Here is a 22,732-nt window from a genome sequence, read left to right as displayed (position 1 = left end):
GCTGTGATTGGTTGCAGTGAGACAGCTGTCAGTCAGCGTGGGGGCGGGTCTGGCTGCAACCAATCATAGGCGCCGGTGGGTAGGGAAAGCAGGGAATAAGAGATTGAATAATGGGCGGCCGGCTTTTTCAAAAGAGGAAAAGCCGCCGCAGCAGTGTGTACGCCGTGCAGCGCCGCGCCGGTGATCGGTGAGTATGAGAGAGGAGGGGAGAGGGGAGACAGAGACCAGGAGTGATTTTAAACGATTTCGATCGTTCTGCTGGACATGCTGAGCATGTGCAGTAGAACGTGACGAAATCCGTCAGTGGATTCCGCCGCTTAGTGCATAGCGGCGGAAACCGCCACCATAGACAATCATTAGACACCGTGGCGGATTCCAACGGAATCCGTCATGGTGCGCTATTTTAACGCTCCAAAAAACATTACATGCTGCGTTCAATCCGCTAGACGCAGCGTCAAAATAACGCCACTGCGTCGTCCAGCGGATGCAACGCAGACACTTGCGTTACAGTGCGTCGTCCATACAACTCTATGGAGAATAGCGCGGTCCGTTAACGGACTGCGCTATTCTCCATAGTGACGGAAGGCGCTGAACGCAAGTGTGGAACTAGCCTAATAAATAGTAAAGAGGATCAACTCTATAGACCAGAAAAAAACCTCTAAAACATCACATTTATTAATTCCATTAAAATAATTTGTATCAATCTAAAACACTGGAGTCATATCCACTTGTGAAAGTCACTCAACAAAAAGTCATGAAGTGTGAATAATATGTGAGGTCCTGAAATAGGGCAGTGGGCAAGGGGTGTGCACCACCAATAGGAACGGGGGCACCCAACAATTTAAGGTGTAATTTAACCTCCGTTGTTAGGTAGGGATAAATTCCAGGGAACATCAGGTCCCCCTATCCTGTTATTTTGATACTTTTGAGATATATATATATATATATATATAAAATAACCAAACCTATTGGTGGTGCACGCCCTTGCCCACCGCCCTATTTCAGGACCTCACATACTATTCACACTTCATGACTTTTTGTTGAGTGACTTTAACAAGTGAATATGACTCCAGTGTTTTTGATTGAGACAAATTATTTCAATGGAATTAATAAATGTGATGTTTTAGAGGTTTTTTTCTGGTCTATACCGTTTATCTTTTACAGTTGAAACAACAAAAATAAACCAGTGGTGGTCGGGCAGCCCGCGGATGGTCTGCATTCAACCAAGGGGGGGTGTGACGCCCTGGACTAGCCAGGTAGTCACAGGTAGGCCCTTGCACAACACCCATCCCCTAATAAGGTGACACCAGCCAACCTACAAAACCCTAGTCACCTCCCTCTGGGTTTGATGTTCACACCAGGGGGGCGTGCCCAGGCGGTTGGACATGCCCACCGAGGAGTTCACAGGCCCAGAGGTGGGAAAAACAAGCAGATCAGTTTGAGGAGTGAAGGAGATGAGTTTGAGGAGAGGAGGAGAGCAGTTGTGACAGTGGAAGTGAGAAGAGTAAATCTGTCCAGTGTCCTGGGTCGGAGCCCGGGCACTTTGGCTAGGAGGCAGACGGTGGTGGCCTTCTGCAGGAGCCGGGAAGACAGCCCGGTGGAACCGTAGGTAACCGGAACAGGGTAGTGGCCCGCTGGTCCCGAAGCAGGGAATCGACTGGAAACCGGAGCACATGTGGACCCTGAAACGCAGTTCCGAAACTACCGGACCCCGTTAATTAACTGATTCAGGTCTGGACTTTAGGTCCTTTCCCACCCAAGTCCCGACTGAAGGCAACAGCCCACCGATTCCGGATAACGGCCACCGCTCAGGCCAAGAGATCCAAAGGACCAGCGTCTGCGGGTAAACGGACTCTCCCGACACATAATGCTGGGAAACGGACTCCCGTTGCTGAAGCACGGGCTGTCCACAGCTACAGAAGGTGCAGGAGAAAGGCGGACACCACCAACCCGTTTGGGGGACCAGAAGCAGCCGGCTGCGGGCACCGACCACCATCTTTTTGGTTTCCAGAGACTCCCGTGTATCTGTCAGGGTGCCCTCGGGCCACCTACCACCCTGCCCCGCCGAGCACCAACATCGCATTCACCAAATCGGGTCTCTGGGCCACCACCCCTGCCCATGGAGTGGTTAACACCAAAAACTGCACCAACATCTTCCCCGGGGTGCCTAGTAAACAGCAGCGGTGGTGGTCACCTTCACCACAACCTGTGGGTGGCGTCACGAACAAAACCAAACAAATCACGGCCTCGGCCATGACCCACAATCATTTCCCCCCCCGTCAAGGCGCCAGCCCTCTTGCAGAGCGAAGTGACACCCGGTCCGGAGGCGCTTGAGCCACCGACACACGAGCCCGGATCTGAGCGGCTCGGCAGGAGTCGAGCTCGGGGCGGTACACAGCCACAAACAGAGCAAAGGCGGTATAATAAAAGGGTATTTAAATAAAAAAAAAACACTGAGCTTAGAAAGTGAATCCTTAATTAGCTTTGATTGGTGGATTGAAAGTTTTATTACAAAGAGGAGAGAAATGTTCAGCTCACCGATCAGCTGTTCATAGATTCCTGTTAGGGTCCTGTGCATGGAAGGTTGGTTGCCTTATAAGTCCATAGAAAAATATGATAGTTTTATTGTCCCAATATCCATGTAGGATCAGAGGTCTAGTGCCCTCGCAGTCTCTGGAGCAAACCCCTAAGGTTTTGTAGTGAGTCATAAATCCTGCGATGGTTGCCTCCTTATTTAAGAAACATCATGATCCGAAGCTCAATGCCCTCAGATACACCAAAAGGAACTTATCCCTGCAATGTGAAGAGCTGCAAAACCTGCACTCATGTAGAGACCAAAGAGACCGGATACAGATCCCAAACACACAGAAGGACTATAATATTCCTGGGCCATTCACATGTTCCTCCTCCAATGTGGTGTACTTAATCCAGTTCACTATATGTGCTATTGGGGGTTTTTATGTTGGAGAAAGAGGACAGAGACTGAGAGCAAGGATGAGGGCTCACAATTACAGACAAAAAACCCATTTACCTGTGGCCAAACATTTCTGTTCTTGAGGACGCAACATAAACCACATGAAAGCTGTCATATTAAAAGGCAACTTCAGGTCACAGAACCATCGCAGGGTCTGGGAATACAAATTCATTACAGTGTTTAACTCTGTTCACACAGGACTCAACCTATCAGGAGAATTTATGACCCACTACAAAATCTGAGATCTGCTCCAGAGACTGAGGGCACCAGACCTCTGATCCTACATGGATATTGGGACAATAAAACTTTCACACCACTAATCAAAGCTAATTAAGGATTCACTCTCCAAGCTCAGTGTTTGTGTATTTAAACATCTTTTTATTATACCTCCTCTGCTCTGTTTGTGTATATATTTGTGTTTCTTCAGATATTTTGTTACAGCTTGCCTGATGAAGAGACATAAGGAGTCTCGAAAGCTTGCTTTGTAACATCATTTATTTTAGTTAGCCATTAAAAGGTATCACAACTACAAAATTATAATTTTGTTTCTCTCACTGAGAGTAATCAAACATTTTTCAACTGGTTAACACGGTACCAAAACTTTTTTCTTTTAACTAGATTTTAGTGTCACTGTTTCCCACTGTATTGATCCCATTTTGCCTACAGCTACACAGCTAATATTCTACTCACATGGGCTGATAATCAGTAAACTAGAGTTCATAGGAACATTTGTTCCTGATTTTTAGCGTCAAACATCAAATGTTTAATAATTGTTTTAAGCAGGCCCCCCAGATGAACCTGGGTCGAAACATACATTGAGGCTGCTGTACTTACCAATTATACCAATATGCAGGGCTGGTACTAGGTAATTCATTTTGCATGTTATTATCCGAGTTGTTATGAATTGATTTGCATCCATCAGTCAGGTCATTAATCCGTTATCACAAGGGTACCACGACGGAGTGGTCCCTTCTATTTCTGGTGTCAGGGGATCACAGCGCAGGGTTTCATACCCACTTGCTCAGGTTAATACTGCTGGCTGTGCAGATTCTCCTTTATTCAATGCTGCTGGGGTTAGGTAGATCCTCTGGACTACTGAACTCTGAATGAAAGCTATAGCCAGCTGTTTTCTATTGCTAATTACTTCTGCTATAAAGACTTCCCTCCTAGCCCAGGAAATCGCTGGTAATAGTTTCTGCTGAGCCTGCCTCTAGAGGGAACCTAATTAATTTTATATGTTATTACTAGAGTTGTTATGAATCGATTTGCATTGATCAGTCAGGTCAATAATTTGTCACAGTGAGAACCTCCTTATACCTGACAGTGAACATGACTCTTCTTTTAATTAGCCAGCCTGACACAATGTCACTTTTGCATCCTGTTGCAATGTTAATCTTGTGTCAGGTTGGCTAATCAAAAGAAGAGCCATGGATGACATCAAGTGAGAGGCATCTCTCACAACTTGTGTACAGCACTCAGCGCATATACATCTTGTTTGTACTTGCATATAATTGTTTGTACAGATGAATGGGGCACCTTCAGATATCTGGAAATTGCACCACAGAATGAACCACACTTGTGCATGTCAAGATTAAAATACATCCACAGGTGTCTCTCTAACTCAAGTGTTTCCATTAAACCTATCAGAAGCTTCCAAAGACATGACATCATCATATGGGCTGTCCTATATTGTTTCAAGGCACAGTACTCCTAGTGTATTTCACCTTTGACTTTGCAGAAAGTAATAAAAATGCCATTCTCTTTCTCTTATTCTAAGAAAATGGTGGAGCTGTGGAAAGAAAGCACAATAGGGTCTTACCCCAATACACACAAGGTAAACACAAGTGGGGTCACTCACCAAGTCGAGTTGTGAGAGTCACAACTACTGTAAATGCATAAAAACTAGGCCACGGCAGCAGCAACCCACAGACTGATTGCAGAGAGTAGTAGAGAACGGGTTAATTTCACACCGCGCCAATGACCACTGGTAAAGATGATAAGATCAATGTCGCTTTATTTCATGGTCAGGTCTACGCATTTCAGGAGACTCTGCTCCCTTCTTCAGCACAAACAGGCACAAGAAACATCAAATCTTTTGATGTTTCTTGTGCCTGTTTGTCCTGAAGAAGGGAGCAGAGTCTCCTGAAACGCGTAGACCTGAGCATGAAATAAAGCGACATTGATCTTATCTTTACCAGTGATCATTGGCGCGGTGTGAAATTAACCCGTTCTCTACTTTATCTCATTCTGGCATTTGGCAAATATAAATAATTTTGATTCCAATTGACCTGAAATGTTTCTTCTGCTTTCATGTCAGATGTGAGAAAAACCTGCAGATGTGTCTGTATAGAGAGCGGAGGGAAAAACCTGCAGATGTGTCTTTTTAGATAGTGTATGTAAACTTCTGGTTTCAACTGTAACTACTTTTAGATCACCTATAGACTTTAAAAATCGAGGTGGGGTCCACATTCTAGACTGCAGTGATGTTCTAAAATGTCACTGCATAGTAGAGCAGCTGCATGCAATTTAGCAGCTTTGGGAGTGGGGAGCCAAATGTTAGACACAGCCAGACTCCCCACAGAGAAGGCACCAATGGTTTATTACTGTCTCTGCCTTCCATACTGCTGTATATACACAGAACTGAACAAGCTCTGTGTACACAATAATTGGAAGAGCTAATGGTGCTTCCGCCTCCTGAAAAATTAATCTAAAATGTGCCGGATCAGAAACAGAAGTTAATGGCCCTGTCCTAAACTTGTTGACCTAATTTGTTTTCCAGAAATCTATAGTACACATGAAAAGTAACTTTGTAATATACCTTAATAAGGTATTTTGTTTCTTACCATTTCTAGACTGATTCTTAACATTTTCAATTCACAGGTAAAATCTGTCTTCAGTGAGCACAAATATTCCCATTACTGAATATAGATGACAGCTGGCGCTAATGTTTTATGAAACTTGTAATAAAACCTCTGCGTCTGCTTCCAGCTCTCCCCTCTCCCGCTCCATAGAATTGTAACTTGTTCCCAATGGCAAATTTATGTTTTTTGTCCTTTGATTTCTCTTCCCCTTCTTCCAAAAGCACTATTTGTTTTATTTTTCTGCCCACAGAGATGTATGAAGGCGTATATTTAAGGGACAATTTGGCATAGATAAAAGTCTTTGATCTTTTCCTACTGCATCTTTGTGTACCACCCCCGTGTCAGCAGCCGGACTGCTCGGATCAGGATCCGTGGTGGCTTGAGGGGTCTCCAGACCCGGGGGTCGCGCGGACACTCAAATTAAAAGGGGGTATATACAGGGGACAGCGTCTATAGTTCGTGACGCCACCCACGGTGTGTCGTAAAATGGAGTACCACCACTGTCGATGGGAGTACCCGGTGGCGATGGAGTGGGCAGCCAGGTGTTTAACGCCTCCGCGGGTAGGGGGGATGCTCCGGGACTCGGTGATGCTGACGGGGGAGTGCCGTTGGGGAGGTAAGGGTCACTGCATACTCACTCAGTCCAATAACGCTGACACCGACAACTTAGTAAACCAAAGTTCTCAGCACCCCTGCCGCTGGGGGAGCACGTTTTGAGTCCCGTTTTTGCCGGCGTTGCCCCTTGATCTGTTACCTTTTCCTTGGCACGGTCTTTATTCTGGTTGGATCCCTATAGTGTAGAACTAATCGGGTCCCGCTCCCCAGTCTGGCTAACTGAGGGAGCTTGCTCTCAGGGTTCACACTTAGGATTTTCTGGACCGTGTCTTTGGAAAGTCCTATCCCCCTCGTTGCGCTAGTACCCCAATTTTGGAGCGGGTGGAGTACGGATCTTGTAGGCTCCATCCTCATTGGGTGAATTGACAGGGTGCCTGAAGCTACTCCTTGCCCTAGGGTCCTCGTACCCCGCCGTGCCCTGGCCCCTGCCCGGAGATGGCACAAAGCTGCCGGCTGCCCTCCTTGGCAATTCCGTGCCCCTTGTCACGATCCCCTGCGACCGGGGGTCTCAGCTCCTACCAGGCCCAGACCAACGTCTGCCACCTAATAGTTCCAAGGAGCCCAGCTCTTGACCTCCTCTCACTTTCACCTCTTAACTCAACTGGCTTTCTCCTGACACTCCGGACCTCCCCTTAACCAACCCCCCACGTGGGCGACCCTTTTCCCCTCAGGCCGTCCACTGGTGTGTCTGGAGAGTGTGGTGCAGAGTGTTCTTAGGATTTTAAGTAGCTGTTCTTGGCAACACCGTTGGTTAGGCGGAGATGGATATTGTATAGAAAGGCAGATTGCACAATACCCTGTGATGTCCTGATAGGCCAGGGCGTCACATTTGCAGTGTTGTGGCACAATAATTTTGTCAACTTTAATTTTCTTTTACAGTGTATAATGATTGGGTTAACTCATATTATAATTTGATAGATCGTAATTTTATGGATGTGAATGTGTATTTTTTATGTTTATTTTTAATGGAGGAAGAAAGAATTGATCCAAATTTGTTTTTTTTCCATTTTTTATATCTTTAAAACATTTTTTTTTTTTACTTTAATATATTTATTATATTTGAACTTGCGATTGTTGAGCACTTGTATTCTATACAGTAACACTGTACTAATGCTGTTTCTAGAAAAAATTACGGGTTTCCTTTGAAGCCCAGCCACGGTCTTTGATGGCAGGCACAGAGATCTCCAACAGATCCATGGCTGCCATTACCAACCCATTGGTGTCCTGCGATCACATTGTGGGGTGGCTACTGATCGCACAGAATGATATTCCTCCATGCCGGCTCGCTGTTAATCCCACTGTCGGAGATTGACAGTGACATTTAATTGGCTAACAGTGGCCGGCAGAGCTTGGCTCCATCCTTGGCTGTTGGTAATAGATCATGGCTGTGTGACCGGTATGGGGCAGGCTCAACCAGAGAATTCTCTTCATCCATCTGATTCCAACTTGCTCTACACATGTACAGTGGATATTAGAAAGGGGTTAAAAGCACCAACTACTACCTCCTTTCCAATGATCGTGGGCACAGAAGGTGAGACCAAAACCAGGACCGTTCAGAAGGGAGGCCCACTGGCGTCAGCACTTATTGAGATTGTACATTCAGATGAAATGCATCGTGGCGGTGCAGAGATACTGCCACAATACACATGACCGGCAGCTGACATTGGCGTGAAAGTCACGGGTGCATAGCAGTGATGTCATGCATCTCCCATAACAGGTATGCCGCTGTCAGCTACTGGCCTCTATGCTAACTTCAGAAGAAGAAGCCACATGTTGAGGACGCGTGTGGGAGGTGAGAAGAATGTTTGTGATTTTTTATGGGGTAGAAAACAGCAGCAGAATAGGGGATACATACCATAAAGAGGACCAGGATGAGAAATATTTATAGTTGGCAGGGGCCCAGAACAGGGGACATTAGTACAGTATGAGGGATATCATTACATAATGGAGGGTAGCACATATACCTTTATAGAATTTAAAATACTTCAAGGGCCCATACATCTGACCAATATGCGGAGGGGGGACCAAAATCCAAATCATATGACGAGCCCATGGGGTCTGGGGGGTTACTTGTCACCGGGCCGGTGTAAGGGGGTTTGGGATGTCACAGTGGTCAGGCCTTGTGCCATGACCCCGGCAGTGTCAATAAAGATGGAGGGGTTATTTACAGGGGAGGATAGAGTTTGTCTTTGTGACGCCACCTGTAGTTTGCGGCTATTATAGGAGCCACCGCTGCGGGGGGTGTCATCTGGGGCAAATGGTAGCGCAGCTAGGTTGGTGCAGCTCTCCACAGGCAGAGCTCAGGCCCCAAGGATGTTGGGAGTAGTAGTCCCTTGCTGCCATGCAGCTATGGTGAAAGTAAGGCGCGGGAAGGATTGGACGACACAGAGGTTTCAAAGTTCTTTACTCACTGAGATGTCACCGTTTTTGGGGTGCTGGACTCTGCTGTCATGGGCTCCAGCCAATCCCGGATAGTTTGAAGGTCAGAACTGGTACCTCTCTCTGTGAGTCCTTCCTACTTGCGCTGTGTTGTGTGAGTCCCTGCGGCTTGAAGCTACGTTGGGACCCGAGAACTTGTATGGGCTCCGTTCTTGTCCCATATGGCAGGCAGCGAGAGTCCTTTACTGGTGCCGCTCTTTTGTCACGGCTCTTGGCTCTAGTATGCTGCTGTGCCCCAGGCACTTTGTGTTGGCCAGAAGACTTGCAATCTCCTGCCCGGCGGATTCTGCTGGTGGGACTTGAAGTACCCACCCAGTCTAGGGCTCCGCACCCTGTTCTGTGCACTCGGTCCAGAGGGAGCTAAGGCGCAGCTCTCTCCTCAGCGACCATATTTTCTCCCCTCCTCATTTTTTCCCCATCATTGACTGAATGTCTGTGTGTGTGTGTCGCCTTACTCCCCCTAGACAGGCTCCACCCCCTGGGTAGCTGAACTAATGGGCAGGAGATCCCATATCTTGTGATGGCCATCCCAGCACCCTACTCTAGCCCAGTCCCAGTAGGAGGGCAACTGACTTTGTGTTGTGTATATTGTGGTGTTTACTGGCAATGACCTCCTCAGTACTCGGGATGAATACTGCACCTCTGGTACACGGTGGTGACTGAAGCCTCAGGGGCGCCACGCATGCACCGGACCACATTGGACTCTGTTTCACTGCTATTTCTCAGTAATTTGAAAATCTGTCTTCACTAAATACTGAATGCATGAATTGAGAGTGAATGATCAGTTAAGCAGGTGATGAAAAGCAGATTTGCCATATAAGTTTTATTACCAAATTACCATACTTCTTTTCATAAAGACTATTGATTTATGAAACAAAAAATTAAAATGATGACTCCTTAAGATCAAACGAGTAACATTTTATAAATACCAAATTAAAATGATAAGTCAAAGTACTGGATGCAATGTCAGCTTACCCTGCGGTTTCCTTGTGTCCACAGTAAGTTGAATCTTTAAGATATTTTTCTACAATTGTGAACTCATATATTAATAATTACCTGATAAATGTGATATTTACCTCACTAGTTCTGGCAGTCTGTATGATAAGGAAGAAATACCAGATGCTCCTGTGTTTGTCACATATCTATTAACAATTAGATTATCAGGCGTCTGGACAAAAGGAAAAAAAATAATCAATCAGTGTAATAGGTGTAAAATTATATCATCTGTGAACATTTAATTTAGAAACTAGGAGATAAATTGAATATTTGAACAGTATTCAAGTTCAATTTTTGGATTTCAAATTCTGGACTTGGATGTAGATTTGGGATAATTCAAAGTGGCTTGGACTAAAAAGCCTATCCCCCACCCTGGAGGAGGCTCCATCCCCCACCCTCGAGGAGCCTCCATTCCTCACCATGGAGGAGCCTCCATCCTCCTCCCTGGAGAAGCCTTCATTCCCCACCCTGGAGGAACCTGTTATGATTCAGTGACCAAGGAGGATCAAAAGGGGTAAAAACTAGGAAACCCATAGAATCCCGAGATTGGTTGGAAACTCAGCTGACTGCAGACCTCTAACTGACAACACAACTAGAAGTAGGCGTGGGACGTGTTACGATGACCTAGTCGGCTCAACACAGCCGGAGAGCTAATTATTCCTAAAAAGAGAAAAACAAGGAAAGCTAATCTGCCTCGGAACAGTTCCCCAAAGATTATAGGTAGCCCCCAAACATGTAAAACCGGTGAGACAAGATGAAACACAGTACACAGGTAGAGAACAGATTCAGCAAAGATGAGGTCCAAACTATCTATATAGGAAAGGACAGAAAAGAGCACTGTCTGCAGCCACGCAAGACCCTAACAAAAAACCAACACACCTGATATGAAAAACTAAGACCACACGATCTCTCCCCCACTATATCAGTACTCTGGTGTTACTGGGATCCAAGCAAAACACTAATATAGAGGAAGGAATGAAATTAATACCAAGCATGACAAAACAAAAATGCATTGCAGAATATGGATCTGGGTACACAGTCATTCCCAGCAGTGAATAATCCAACTCCACCCTGAACTCCACACATACAGAAACAAACCAGCAAGAGGTACAAAGACAAAACTTATCTGCAAAAAGTTCAGGTGGAAACGGAAGATAGGACAGGCTCCAAAATGTCCATAGCATTACAGGAGACAACATTGATAACCGGCCCAGACCAAGAGAACACTACTCAGTTATATAGGCCCAGTCTGAGCTTACATCATCATCAGCTGTCTGGCTTCTGTTAAGCAGACCAACTCTACTACCAGCACTGGCCACAAGAGGGAGACCCAAACCGGAACCCAGTCCAAATGTGTACACAACAGAAGCCTCCATCCTCCTCCCTGGATAAGCTTTCGTCCCCAACCCTGGAGGAGCATCTATCCCCCACCGTGGTTGGGCCTCTAAACCCTACCCTGGATGGGCCTCTATACCTCACCATGGACAAGCCCCTATCACCATTTTTACTACTTGCTTTGGCAATGCCAACATACACTTACACCTGTCCATATTTTGAATTTAATTGAATTGATTTGTATACAGATTTCTAGAAGGAGGAACTTGACATTAGAAATGGTCTTTACTGCTTGTAGCCACAAGACCTGCTGCATTAAAGAATGAGTGAAACAGAAGGATTCTAATGGCCAAGAGCTACTTGAACACTAACTAGAACAAATATCTTCATATCATGTTATATTTGACCTACTCCATTACACTTGGGCTTTGTCATATTATTTAGTCACTGAAATGTACTCATTTATAATACAGTGCCGTGAAACGAGAGCTGCAGAGTGAAGAGGTGTTTATAATGACTCTACTAGTGACGGGGAGCAGGTTTGTGTGTCATTACATATCTAACATGAGAAACCCAGTTCTAAGATCTCTGTGTGGGCATTTTTTTCTTTTCCCCTGCATAATGCCTCCTGCTTATGATTGGTCAATGTCATGCAGGTGAAGAAACTAACCATTCCCAATGAAGAACCTCTTCTATTGCTCACTTGATCTTGACAGACAGAATCTAAACCTTACAAGCTAATATCTCTACATCAGAGATGAAAAGTAAAAAAAAAAAAATGTAAAAATACATTTTATAAAGCTCTGCAATCACTAATCTATGTAATCCATGATGTGTCCAGGTTAACATTTTCAAATTTATGTTCAATAAAGACCATACAATTTTTTCTGATTTTAGTAAAACTACGGCTTTGATGTCACAGTTGTGATGTGTCACCTCCATTACTAATTGAACATCTACTAAATAGTCTTTGTTTCTTAGCTTTAATTTCATTGCTAAAATTTGATTTCACAAGATTTGTCTTACCAAGAAGTCAATGACTACATTTGTATTCACTGGAGACATCTTGTGGTCCATTGAGAAGATTCGGTAGAGAACTGTGCGAAGACAGAGAAGATCAGTTAGATGACTATTCAAGGTGGACAAGGACACTAAAGCGGGCTTTACACACTACGACATCGCTAACGAGATGTCGTTTGGGTCACGGAATTCGTGACGCACATCCGACCTCGTTAGTGACGTTGTTGCGTGTGAAACGCACGAACAACCGTTAACGATCAAAAATACTAACCTAACCATTGACACGTCGTTCTAATCCCAATTATCGTTGCTGTTGCAGGACGCAGGTTGTTCGTCGTTCCTGCGGCAGCACACATCGCTATGTGTGACACCACAGGAACGAGGAACATCACCGCCCCTGCGGCCGCCGGCAATGAGGAAGGAAGGATGTGGGCGGGATGTTGCGCCCCCTCATCTCCGCCCCTCCACTTCTATTGGGCGGCCGCTTAGTGACGCCGCTCTGACGCCGAACAAACCTCCCCCTTAAAGGAGAGATTGTTCGGCGGCCACAGCAACATCGGTGAAGAGATAATTGTGTGTGAAGCTGCCGTAGGGATATTGTTTGCTACGGCAGTGATCACCCCATGACGCGCCACCAACGTGGGCAGGTGCTATCGCTCGCGACATCACTAGCGATGTCACAGCGTGTAAAGCCTGCTTAAGGCCTAAGACACCGCATTCCACTTGGACCAATATTATCCTATGTGTCAGCACCCATGAGCGATTATTTTCTCAGTCCTAATCGGACCGAGAAAATAATCGCAGCATGCTGCAACTGTAATGCGTTCCTGGTTTCTTTCGCACCCATTCAAGTCTATGGGGTGAGAGAAAAATTGTACTGCACTCGCTTTACAACGGTGTACCACGAGTGCAGGGCGATAATGGCAATAGCCGGCTACGGAGGAGAGAGGGAGATAAATCCCTCTTTCCCCTCCTTAGAGCCGTCCCCTCAGTGCCAGCCAGCCCCCCGCAGCTGAGGTCCGATCGCATGGCACTCAGCTCCCGCTGTGCTGCCAGCGTAAGCCGAGTGTCATGCGAGGATCGCACTATGTGGCCGTGATCTAAGCCCTAAATCAGTATTTGCATCTCTTGCTTTCTCACAACACTAGAGGACTAGTAAACCAGTTACCCTGTAGTCCAACATACTCATGACCTCTGCATAGCCCCATCCCACCACTGATTGACAGCTTTCAATGTATACTGTGCTAAGGTAGAAAGCTGACAATCAGTGGAGGCAGGGTTAAGCAAATCTCAGCATTGAAAGCTAAACCTGCGTGAGATAAAACAATGAATTTATCAAAACTACAGCAAGCAGCCCAGTAAGTCATATATCGCTGGAATAAGGGACTTTGTACCATATATCATGCTACTTTCAGATCTTGGTACCAATAAGTTGGCAACATATTTTCTTTAATCGAGTGTATAATAATAGACCCAACAATTTTGTCAACTAATACCTGTAGATCCTGGTTGGTAGATCGTCTTATCAGTCTGAATGACGACATATCCGCTTTGATGGCTCAGCAGGACAACTTTTTCCAAATTGCACACGGGAGACTTCACAGTTACATAGACATATTTTTTTGTTATTGAGTCTTTAGTTAATTCATTAGATGCAATCTGACAGGAATTAAAGAAAAAAATTGTAAATGTTCTACAAAATACCAGATGTCGGCGTGAAATTTCTCTGTTACGTGTTAGTGCCGGTTGTCTCTCTTATGTCATAATGTTACCGTGACTGTAGCTGTGCCCAGGAAATTGTTGCCATTATTCAGAGAGATCTTCTGCTTTGCTAAAATCAAACTTCTCTTTGGAAAATCATGAACCGCAACTTCAGCCTCAAAAGCTTTATCGTTTCCATCTACAACGATGGTTTCTTCACTTTCCAGTTTGAGAATGTTCGGTGTAATGAGTAGACATCTGCCATTGAATCACAAATTATTTATTTATTATGCGTTCCTTACATAGCACTATCATATTTCACAGCGCTTTTGTCACGACCCCGCCATAGTCCGCTCTTGCGACTTCTGCTTCGATCGGATCACCAAGCGGCGTGATGTTCCCGTTGTGGATAGTGCTGGTGATGGGAGAGGAGTCAGTGCCAGTGGCTCTAGTGGGCGCAGGCTCCACTCATCCACTAAGCTGGGTTTCCCTGGGACCTGCAGTACCACTGGCTGACTGTAGGTGGCGTGTGTCTTCCTGTTACCATCATTCAGCTACAGCCAATGGGAAGACACCACACCATTCCCCCTCCTGTCTGCTGCTTACTGCCAGAAATAGTTCTGTATTCCTGGTTCCTTTGCTGTTTTGTGATTCCTGTATTTTGACTCCTGCCTTTTCTCTGACTACCTTCCTGCCTACCATTTGTGTACCTCACTACCCGATCCGGATTTGACCTCTGCTCCGTTTTCTGATTAAGTCCTTGTCTGCCTGATTTTGTCTCTGTTCTGCATCTCCTGGTTTGACCCTGCCTGACTACTACTTTCATTGGACTGCAGCCCACTACAGCTAGTGATCTCCAGGGCCCTGTGTAATTCCAAATCCCTGTATAGGGGTTAAAGGGATTCAGGGTTCTCGGGGGCCCTGCTTTGTGAGTGGATTTTCTCTAACCTGTTTATTACAGACAGTCTGAACCTGTGGTTCCAGGCAGGCGTTATAGCTCTACATACAGTTAGGTCCAGAAATATTTGGACAGTGACACAAGTTTTGTTATTTTAGCTGTTTACAAAAACATGTTGAGAAATACAATTATATATATAATATGGGCTGAAAGTGCACACTCCCAGCTGCAATATGAGAGTTTTCACATCCAAATCGGAGAAAGGGTTTAGGAATCATAGCTCTGTAATGCATAGCCTCCTCTTTTTCAAGGGACCAAAAGTAATTGGACAAGGGACTCTAAGGGCTGCAATTAACTCTGAAGGCGTCTCCCTCGTTAACCTGTAATCAATAAAGTAGTTAAAAGGTCTGGGGTTGATTACAGGTGTGTGGTTTTGCATTTAGAAGCTGTTGCTGTGACCAGACAACATGCGGTCTAAGGAACTCTCAATTGAGGTGAAGCAGAACATCCTGAGGCTGAAAAAAAAGAAAAAATCCATCAGAGAGATAGCAGACATGCTTGGAGTAGCAAAATCAACAGTCGGGTACATGCTGAGAAAAAAGGAATTGACTGGTGAGCTTGGGAACTCAAAAAGGCCTGGGCGTCCACGGATGACAACAGTGGTGGATGATCGCCGCATACTTTCTTTGGTGAAGAAGAACCCGTTCACAACATCAACTGAAGTCCAGAACACTCTCAGTGAAGTAGGTGTATCTGTCTCTAAGTCAACAGTAAAGAGAAGACTCCATGAAAGTAAATACAAAGGGTTCACATCTAGATGCAAACCATTCATCAATTCCAAAAATAGACAGGCCAGAGTTAAATTTGCTGAAAAACACCTCATGAAGCCAGCTCAGTTCTGGAAAAGTATTCTATGGACAGATGAGACAAAGATCAACCTGTACCAGAATGATGGGAAGAAAAAAGTTTGGAGAAGAAAGGGAACGGCACATGATCCAAGGCACACCACATCCTCTGTAAAACATGGTGGAAGCAACGTGATGGCATGGGCATGCATGGCTTTCAATGGCACTGGGTCACTTGTGTTTATTGATGACATAACAGCAGACAAGAGTAGCCGGATGAATTCTGAAGTGTACCGGGATATACTTTCAGCCCAGATTCAGCCAAATGCCGCAAAGTTGATCGGACGGCGCTTCATAGTACAGATGGACAATGACCCCAAGCATACAGCCAAAGCTACTCAGGAGTTCATGAGTGCAAAAAAGTGGAACATTCTGCAATGGCCAAGTCAATCACCAGATCTTAACCCAAATGAGCATGCATTTCACTTGCTCAAATCCAGACTTAAAACGGAAAGACCCACAAACAAGCAAGACCTGAAGGCTGCGGCTGTAAAGGCCTGGCAAAGCATTAAGAAGGAGGAAACCCAGCATTTGGTGATGTCCATGGGTTCCAGACTTAAGGCAGTGATTGCCTCCAAAGGATTCGCAACAAAATATTGAAAATAAAAATATTTTGTTTGGGTTTGGTTTATTTGTCCAATTACTTTTGACCCCAAAAATGTGGAGTGTTTGTAAAGAAATGTGACAATTCCTACAATTTCTATCAGATATTTTTGTTCAAACCTTCAAATTAAACGTTACAATCTGCACTTGAATTCTGTTGTAGAGGTTTCATTTCAAATCCAATGTGGTGGCAAGCAGAGCCCAACTCGCGAAAATTGTGTCACTGTCCAAATATTTCTGGACCTAACTGTATGTTATAATCACTATCCCCAATGGTGCTCACAATCTAAATCCCCTATTAATAAATGTAAGAAGACAGAATCAATTTTATTCTTATAGTAACCATCTTGTGTTTATAACTATATACAGAGATTACCTTGCCATGGTGACCGGGCTCACATGCATTGTCCAATACATAAGCTAAATATCTAAATATATAATTTATTTTTTTTCAAATATTCCTATAGCAGTAATGCAATACCAGAGTTCCCTTATTCATTGTTAGCATTTTAGTGTGCAGCTGTATATGTTTTGTAGTTATAATCTGTTTTCGGCTAGCACCTGTTCACACTTGTTGGATGTGCAGGTCAGTCTTTTTGATAAATTTATAGTGCATCTCTTTCCAATTGAGTACTTAGCCCTGTAACCAGGCTGTGTTCATTCCCCTTTATAGCAGGAGTTTAGCTGCCCAGACATGGAGGTTTTTAATCCAGATAGTCTCATTTCAAGTTAGGTTCCCGGTATCCAGAGATATACCTTGCCGTGGTGACCGGGGTCACATGCATTGGCCAATACATAAGCTAAATATCATTTTTTTAAAATACTACTATAGCAGTAATGCAATACCAGAGTTCCCTTATTCATTGTTTGCATTCTAGAGTGCAGCTGTATGCTTTTGTAGTTATAATGTTTTTTCAGCTAGCACCTGTTTACACTTATTGAATGTGCGGGTCTCCTTGGGTGGCACAAATAGGCGAGGACGTTTCACATTATTATACAATGGCATAGAGGGAGTATAATTTGCTCACAAATCATGGTGTCGTGACCAGTGACCCAGACAGACATTATATCATTCGTATCTTGCGTGAGAATGTACCCTCTACAAAAAGTAGTGCTCAAGCTGCGCATAAGGTAAGAAGCTTATTTTTACAATCTGCTTACTTTTTCTGAGTGTGGTCTATTCTCCATTCTTGGTGAGTGATTTTATATTAAATAGTCCAGTCCCAGAACTGGGAAAGTTACCTATGCCTTTTTGTGAACTATGAAAGAGACCATAGCTAAATGTAAGATTCCCCACTGGCATTATCTCTCTTGTCAGTGTCCCTGTCAAAATAGAGACAGACGATGGTCAATCTATAAGGATTTTGTTGACATAGCATGCTGAGAGAATGTGAAAAAACTACATTTTTTATGAATGTTTTGATAATGGACCAGTATAGTGTCCTTGTGTAGTATGTCTCAAGCAGACTCTATTATGGAGATTATTGTTTAAATTGGGGAGTGATCAAACTTAAGCTCAATGCCTAAAATGCTCTTATCATTATTTCTTCTAACAAAAGAGTAGCTGGAGCAGATAGTGACAGACACCACTGCCCCCACATATGTAGGGTGGGGGCTGGGCAGCTCCTAGGCAGCTTTATATTAAAATGTAATTATGCTTGGTTTACCTTGTTAAAGTAGATTTTGATCAAAGATTTTGGCATCCATTCAGCTTGGTGAGACTACAGGAAGTTTATAAATTCAAAATCTCTTTGTAATCTGAAATCCTAGAAGGGTGGACTCTTTTTTGTATGCTGCATACAAATTATGCCTCAGCGTACGAGTTTCTAGAACAGTAGCAAATAGCAAACCACAGAACTGCATAGTAAGTGCAAACAGTCCCAGGATCCATCTAGCTTTGCCAGGCCCTTCTCAATAGATCATTTTTTCAAAGTTTAAATGCTACCCTCTATAAACGTTTTTGGCAGTCACAAAGGTATTAACTCTTTCCTTACTTTAACTTCTAAAACTTTACCATCTTTCACTTCCCCCTGCTATCCCTACTGTCTCTTCAGATATATACCCTCTTGCTCTCCCTATTACTTTCTCACACATCTCCCTCACTCACCATACTATGTACACATCCATCCCATTCCCCTTGCTCTCCATACCGTGTATGTATTATCTACCCTGGCTTCTCATACTGTTTCTTCGTACACCCACCCCCTCACTCTACATACTTTGTTCGCAACCATACCTCCCTCACTCCTCATACTGTGTCCACACCCATTCGCCTCATACTGTTTCCTCCAACTTCCCCCTCCCTTGATATGCTGTGTTCTCAAAGTTGCTGCGTTGCCGGCCTTACATTCCTCTCCCTCATTTCTTATACTATTTCCTCATACCTTCCCTCTTTGCTTCCCATACTATGTCCGCAGCCTTCACCCTGACTCCTCATGCTGTGTCTGCACCCATCCTGTCCTCTCCCTCCGCATACTGTGTCCTCATGCATTCCCTCCCTTGCTCCTTATACATTCCTTCCTTGCTCACCATATCGTGTCCGCATCTTTCCCCCTCACTGTCCTTACTGTATCTGTACCCATCCCCTACTCTCTCTCCTTACTGTGTCTGCACCCATCCTGTGACCTCCCTTCGCATACCTTGTCCACATACATTTCCCTCCTCACTCCTCATTCTATTTTCTCATACATTCTCTGCTTGCTCCCCCTACTGTGTCTGCACCGTTACCCCCCTTGCTCTCCATACTGTGTCTGTACTCATCCCCTTTATCTCCTAATACTGTGTCTGCACCAATCTCGTCCCCAGACCATACTATGTTCCCAGCCATCGTACCCTCACTCCTTATACTGTGCCCACACCCATCCTACTTATATTGTTTCCCAATACATCCCTCCCTTGCTCATGATACTGTGTTCTCAAATTTCCTCTCTTTCTTTCCATACTGTGTCTGCACCTATCCTGTCCCCTCCCTTCCCATACTATGTCTGTATACATTCCCCCCTCGCTCCTTATGCTATTTCCTCATACAGTCCCTCCTTGCGCCCCAGACTATCTATGTACCCTTTTCCTCCTGCTCTCCATACTGTGTCTGCAACCATGCCCCCTTCACTCCCTCTACTGTGTCTTCACCCATCACCCATTGCTCCCCATATTGTTTCCACACCCATCCCTCCTTGCTCCCCATACTGTGTCTGCACCAATCCCTCAAATACTGTTTCCTTATATGTCCCCCTTGCTCCTCATACTGTGTCCTCAAATTCCCCCACTCACTTAATTTACTCTGTCTGCACCTATCTAGTCCCATTTGCTCCTAATACTGTATCTGGCTACATTCTCCCCGTTGCTTCTCATACTATTTCCTCATACATCCCCCTAACGCCCATACTGTGCTACACCCATCCACACTTGCTTGCCATACTGTGTATTTACCCAACATTTCTTTGCTCCCCATACTGTTTCCTCATACATCCCCCATTTCTCCCCATATTATCTCTAAATCAATCCCCACCTTCACTCCCCATACTGTTTTCTCAGACATATCCCACTCATTCCTCATATTGTGTTCGCACCCATTTTCCCCTCGCTCCCTATATTGTGTCCTCAAATCTCTCCCTCCTCTGTTACTACCCTTACTGTGTCTGCACTCATCGCCTCCATTGTTGTCCATATTGTAGCTTCAAAATTATCCCTTGTTCCTTATATTGTGTTTGTAACCATCCCCTCTAATGCTCCCAATATTGTGTCCTCAAATTTTTCCCTACCCATTTGTTCCCCATACTGTGTCCATGCCCAAACACACCTTGCTCACCATACTGGTTTTGCACAAATTGGTCCCCAAAGTGTTTCCTCAAATCCCCATTCCCTTCTTTACAATAAGTCTTTGGTGTCTTTAGCTTCATTGGAGCACTTACCACCAACACTGTTTATGCCACTGTGGAGCCAGTGAGTGACAGTAGCAGTGTGATCAGATACTTCAATTTTTCTCACATGGATTCAATTGTACTCATGCCTGATTGCTGGGAGCCAGCGTGATGTACCTGTCATGATTCAATTATGGCTCTGCTCTTTGCAGAGCCATGGTGTCCTAGGTGTTTTATTGTTGTCTGTATTCTCCGGGTTCAGGCTCAGTGGGAGGGGTCAATCGGTCGTGCCTTGTTCCGGGTGAGGACTCTGCCTTATCTTGGAGCTGTTTCACCCGGAGCTCCACCAGTAATAGTTCCGCTTCTGGTTTTTGTTAATTGTTCTGATCTTGTCCCATTACCTTGCGGCCCATTCACTGACCTCCATCCCTCCCGTATTGTCTGTGATCCTTGTCACCCTGACTGTCGACCTGTTTTGTGGCCCCGGCCCTGCTCTCTCCTCTGTACCCTTGTGTCCTCTCGGTTTCTGACCCTGGCTTGTTCTCTGACCATGGCTCTGCTCCCCTTCTGTACCTGATGCTGCTTCCTGGCTTACCAAGCACCAGCTTGCACGTGACCTCAGCTTCTCTTGCTCCTCTGTACTGACGTGACCTCCTGGCTTCTGACACTCAGCTTGATTGACTAGTCTGCAGAACATCCCCGCCTTGGTACTAGTGACCCCTAGAGGGCAAGGGCCTCACTACACATAGGAACTCTACACCCTTCCAGTGTACCTGCGCCTCCTGGTGGTGAGCGTTACATTACCCCTAGCGGGCAAGCGCCTCACTACACCTACAACCTCTACATCATTCCAGTGTACCCGCGCCTCCTGGTGGTGAGTGTTATATTACTCCTAGCGGGCAAGCAAGCGCCTCACTTCACCTAGGACCTCTACAACCTCTACACCATTCCAGTGTACCTGTGCCCCCTGGTGGTGAGGTTATAGTACCTTCTCTGAGCCCTCTGTCAGCTTGACAGCCAGCTCATAAAATGTGCAAATTGCAGTCCACGCGATGGCAAAATCTAGCCAACGAAGAGACAACTCGGTTAACTGCATCAGGCATCCTTCTGCCGACTGCCCACCTGAATATCCTGTAAATACGCCTGACATTACTCATGTAAATATAAATGTACATCTAATGAAGGGGGTTTTTTTACTTCTAGTTAAATGGAATATATGTAGTTATACTCACTTTTGACCAAGACAGCCGGCCAGTAGGGCGGACAGGACAAGACACAGAAGAACTCCACGCCCCATGGTGTATCCAGGACGCAGTGCGATTTTACAGGAAGGTCAGAGCTTTTTACTGACTATAGTACAGAGAGAACAAACACTTCTTCTAATCAGTAACAGACAAGCTGGAGAGATTAGCAAATTCTGTAATTCTCAGGAAAAGTAAATACATCAAAATACACAGTTTGTGTCCTAAAATGAACTGCACAGCTTAAATGGAAGATATTTTCAGAAAATGACATCGTTTTTTGTGAAGTAAATTTAAAAAAATATTTTTTGGAAAAAATTTCATTCGTCGATCTTTAAAAAAAATAGTAATTTTGTGATGTTCACACTGGCCACTTGGGCTCCTTTTTTGTACTTCTCATCCTTTCTAGAAAAAGTAGGCACCATATTACCACAGGCTGGATTGCAAGAATAAATAACACCTCTATACACAACCGATACCATAAAACACAAAGAAAATACTCGAATTGAGAAGTTTGGGCTCCTGAGTAATGAGTATAATAAAAGTCAATGGGAAACTTTTCTTTTTCCAGTAGAGCCTCCGCTGCCGGGAGGGCTAACGGGGGCCGGAAAATCACTGAAGTGGATGGAAACAGTATGGGGAAGACGCCTGGATGAATCTCTGACTGCCAGATCGCTGATGGGAACAATCTCGTCAGAGAAGTACTCCACTTTTATGGACTGAAAATAAAACATGCGAAACCGATGGTAAAATGGATTTTAGGGGGAAAATATATGTTAAGAAACATTCTTCCCTGTAAAATGAATTGTATATAAGGCAAAATAAAAAAAGCAAAAAGTAAATATTGTCTCCTCCATCATTAGGCTATGTTGACACATAACGTTTTTGCTGCATTTTATCACTTTCTCAATGCTTTCAATGTTGAAACAATACTGCAAAAAAACTGCTAAAACACTGAAAGAATTGGTATTCTCCTTTTTTAAAAAATTGAGCAATTTTCTATTTCAGTCAGGGAAAAAAAACCAGGGAAGTTGGAAGGGACCTCAAGGTCCAACCCCCTGCGAGTGCAGGCTTTCCTAAATCATCCCAGCTATATGTTTATCCAGTTTCTGCTTGAAGATTTCCATTAATGGAGAGCTCACCACCTCCCGTGGTAGCCTGTTCCACTCTCTGACTGCCCTCACTATCTCCCGTGGTCGCCTGTTCCACTCCCTGACTGCCCTCACTGTCAGAAAGTTTTTCCTAATGTCTAATCTTAATCTCCTTGCTTTAAATTTCATCCCA

General features: G+C 44.7%; 1 protein-coding gene across 1 annotated transcript in view; it reads right to left on the bottom strand.

Moving 5' to 3' along the window:
- The window catches only part of LOC142302076 (venom factor-like), a 229,470-nt gene extending 207,966 nt beyond the window's left edge, over positions 1 to 21,504 (bottom strand). The window contains exons 1-5 of the mRNA XM_075343155.1: positions 21,440 to 21,504; positions 14,013 to 14,199; positions 13,737 to 13,899; positions 12,247 to 12,317; positions 9,966 to 10,057 (exon numbers count right to left, since the gene is read on the bottom strand). Coding sequence (XP_075199270.1) covers positions 9,966 to 10,057; positions 12,247 to 12,317; positions 13,737 to 13,899; positions 14,013 to 14,199; positions 21,440 to 21,504 — 578 coding nt within the window. The remainder of the gene's footprint in view (positions 1 to 9,965; positions 10,058 to 12,246; positions 12,318 to 13,736; positions 13,900 to 14,012; positions 14,200 to 21,439) is intronic.
- Between the last annotated feature and the right edge of the window lie 1,228 nt (positions 21,505 to 22,732).

Source organism: Anomaloglossus baeobatrachus, chromosome 4, assembly GCF_048569485.1.
Source record: "Anomaloglossus baeobatrachus isolate aAnoBae1 chromosome 4, aAnoBae1.hap1, whole genome shotgun sequence".
NCBI classification, from domain to species: Eukaryota; Metazoa; Chordata; class Amphibia; order Anura; family Aromobatidae; genus Anomaloglossus; species Anomaloglossus baeobatrachus.
The sequence above is the reverse complement of the archived record's forward strand: the minus strand, read 5'-3'. Positions and strand labels throughout refer to the sequence as shown.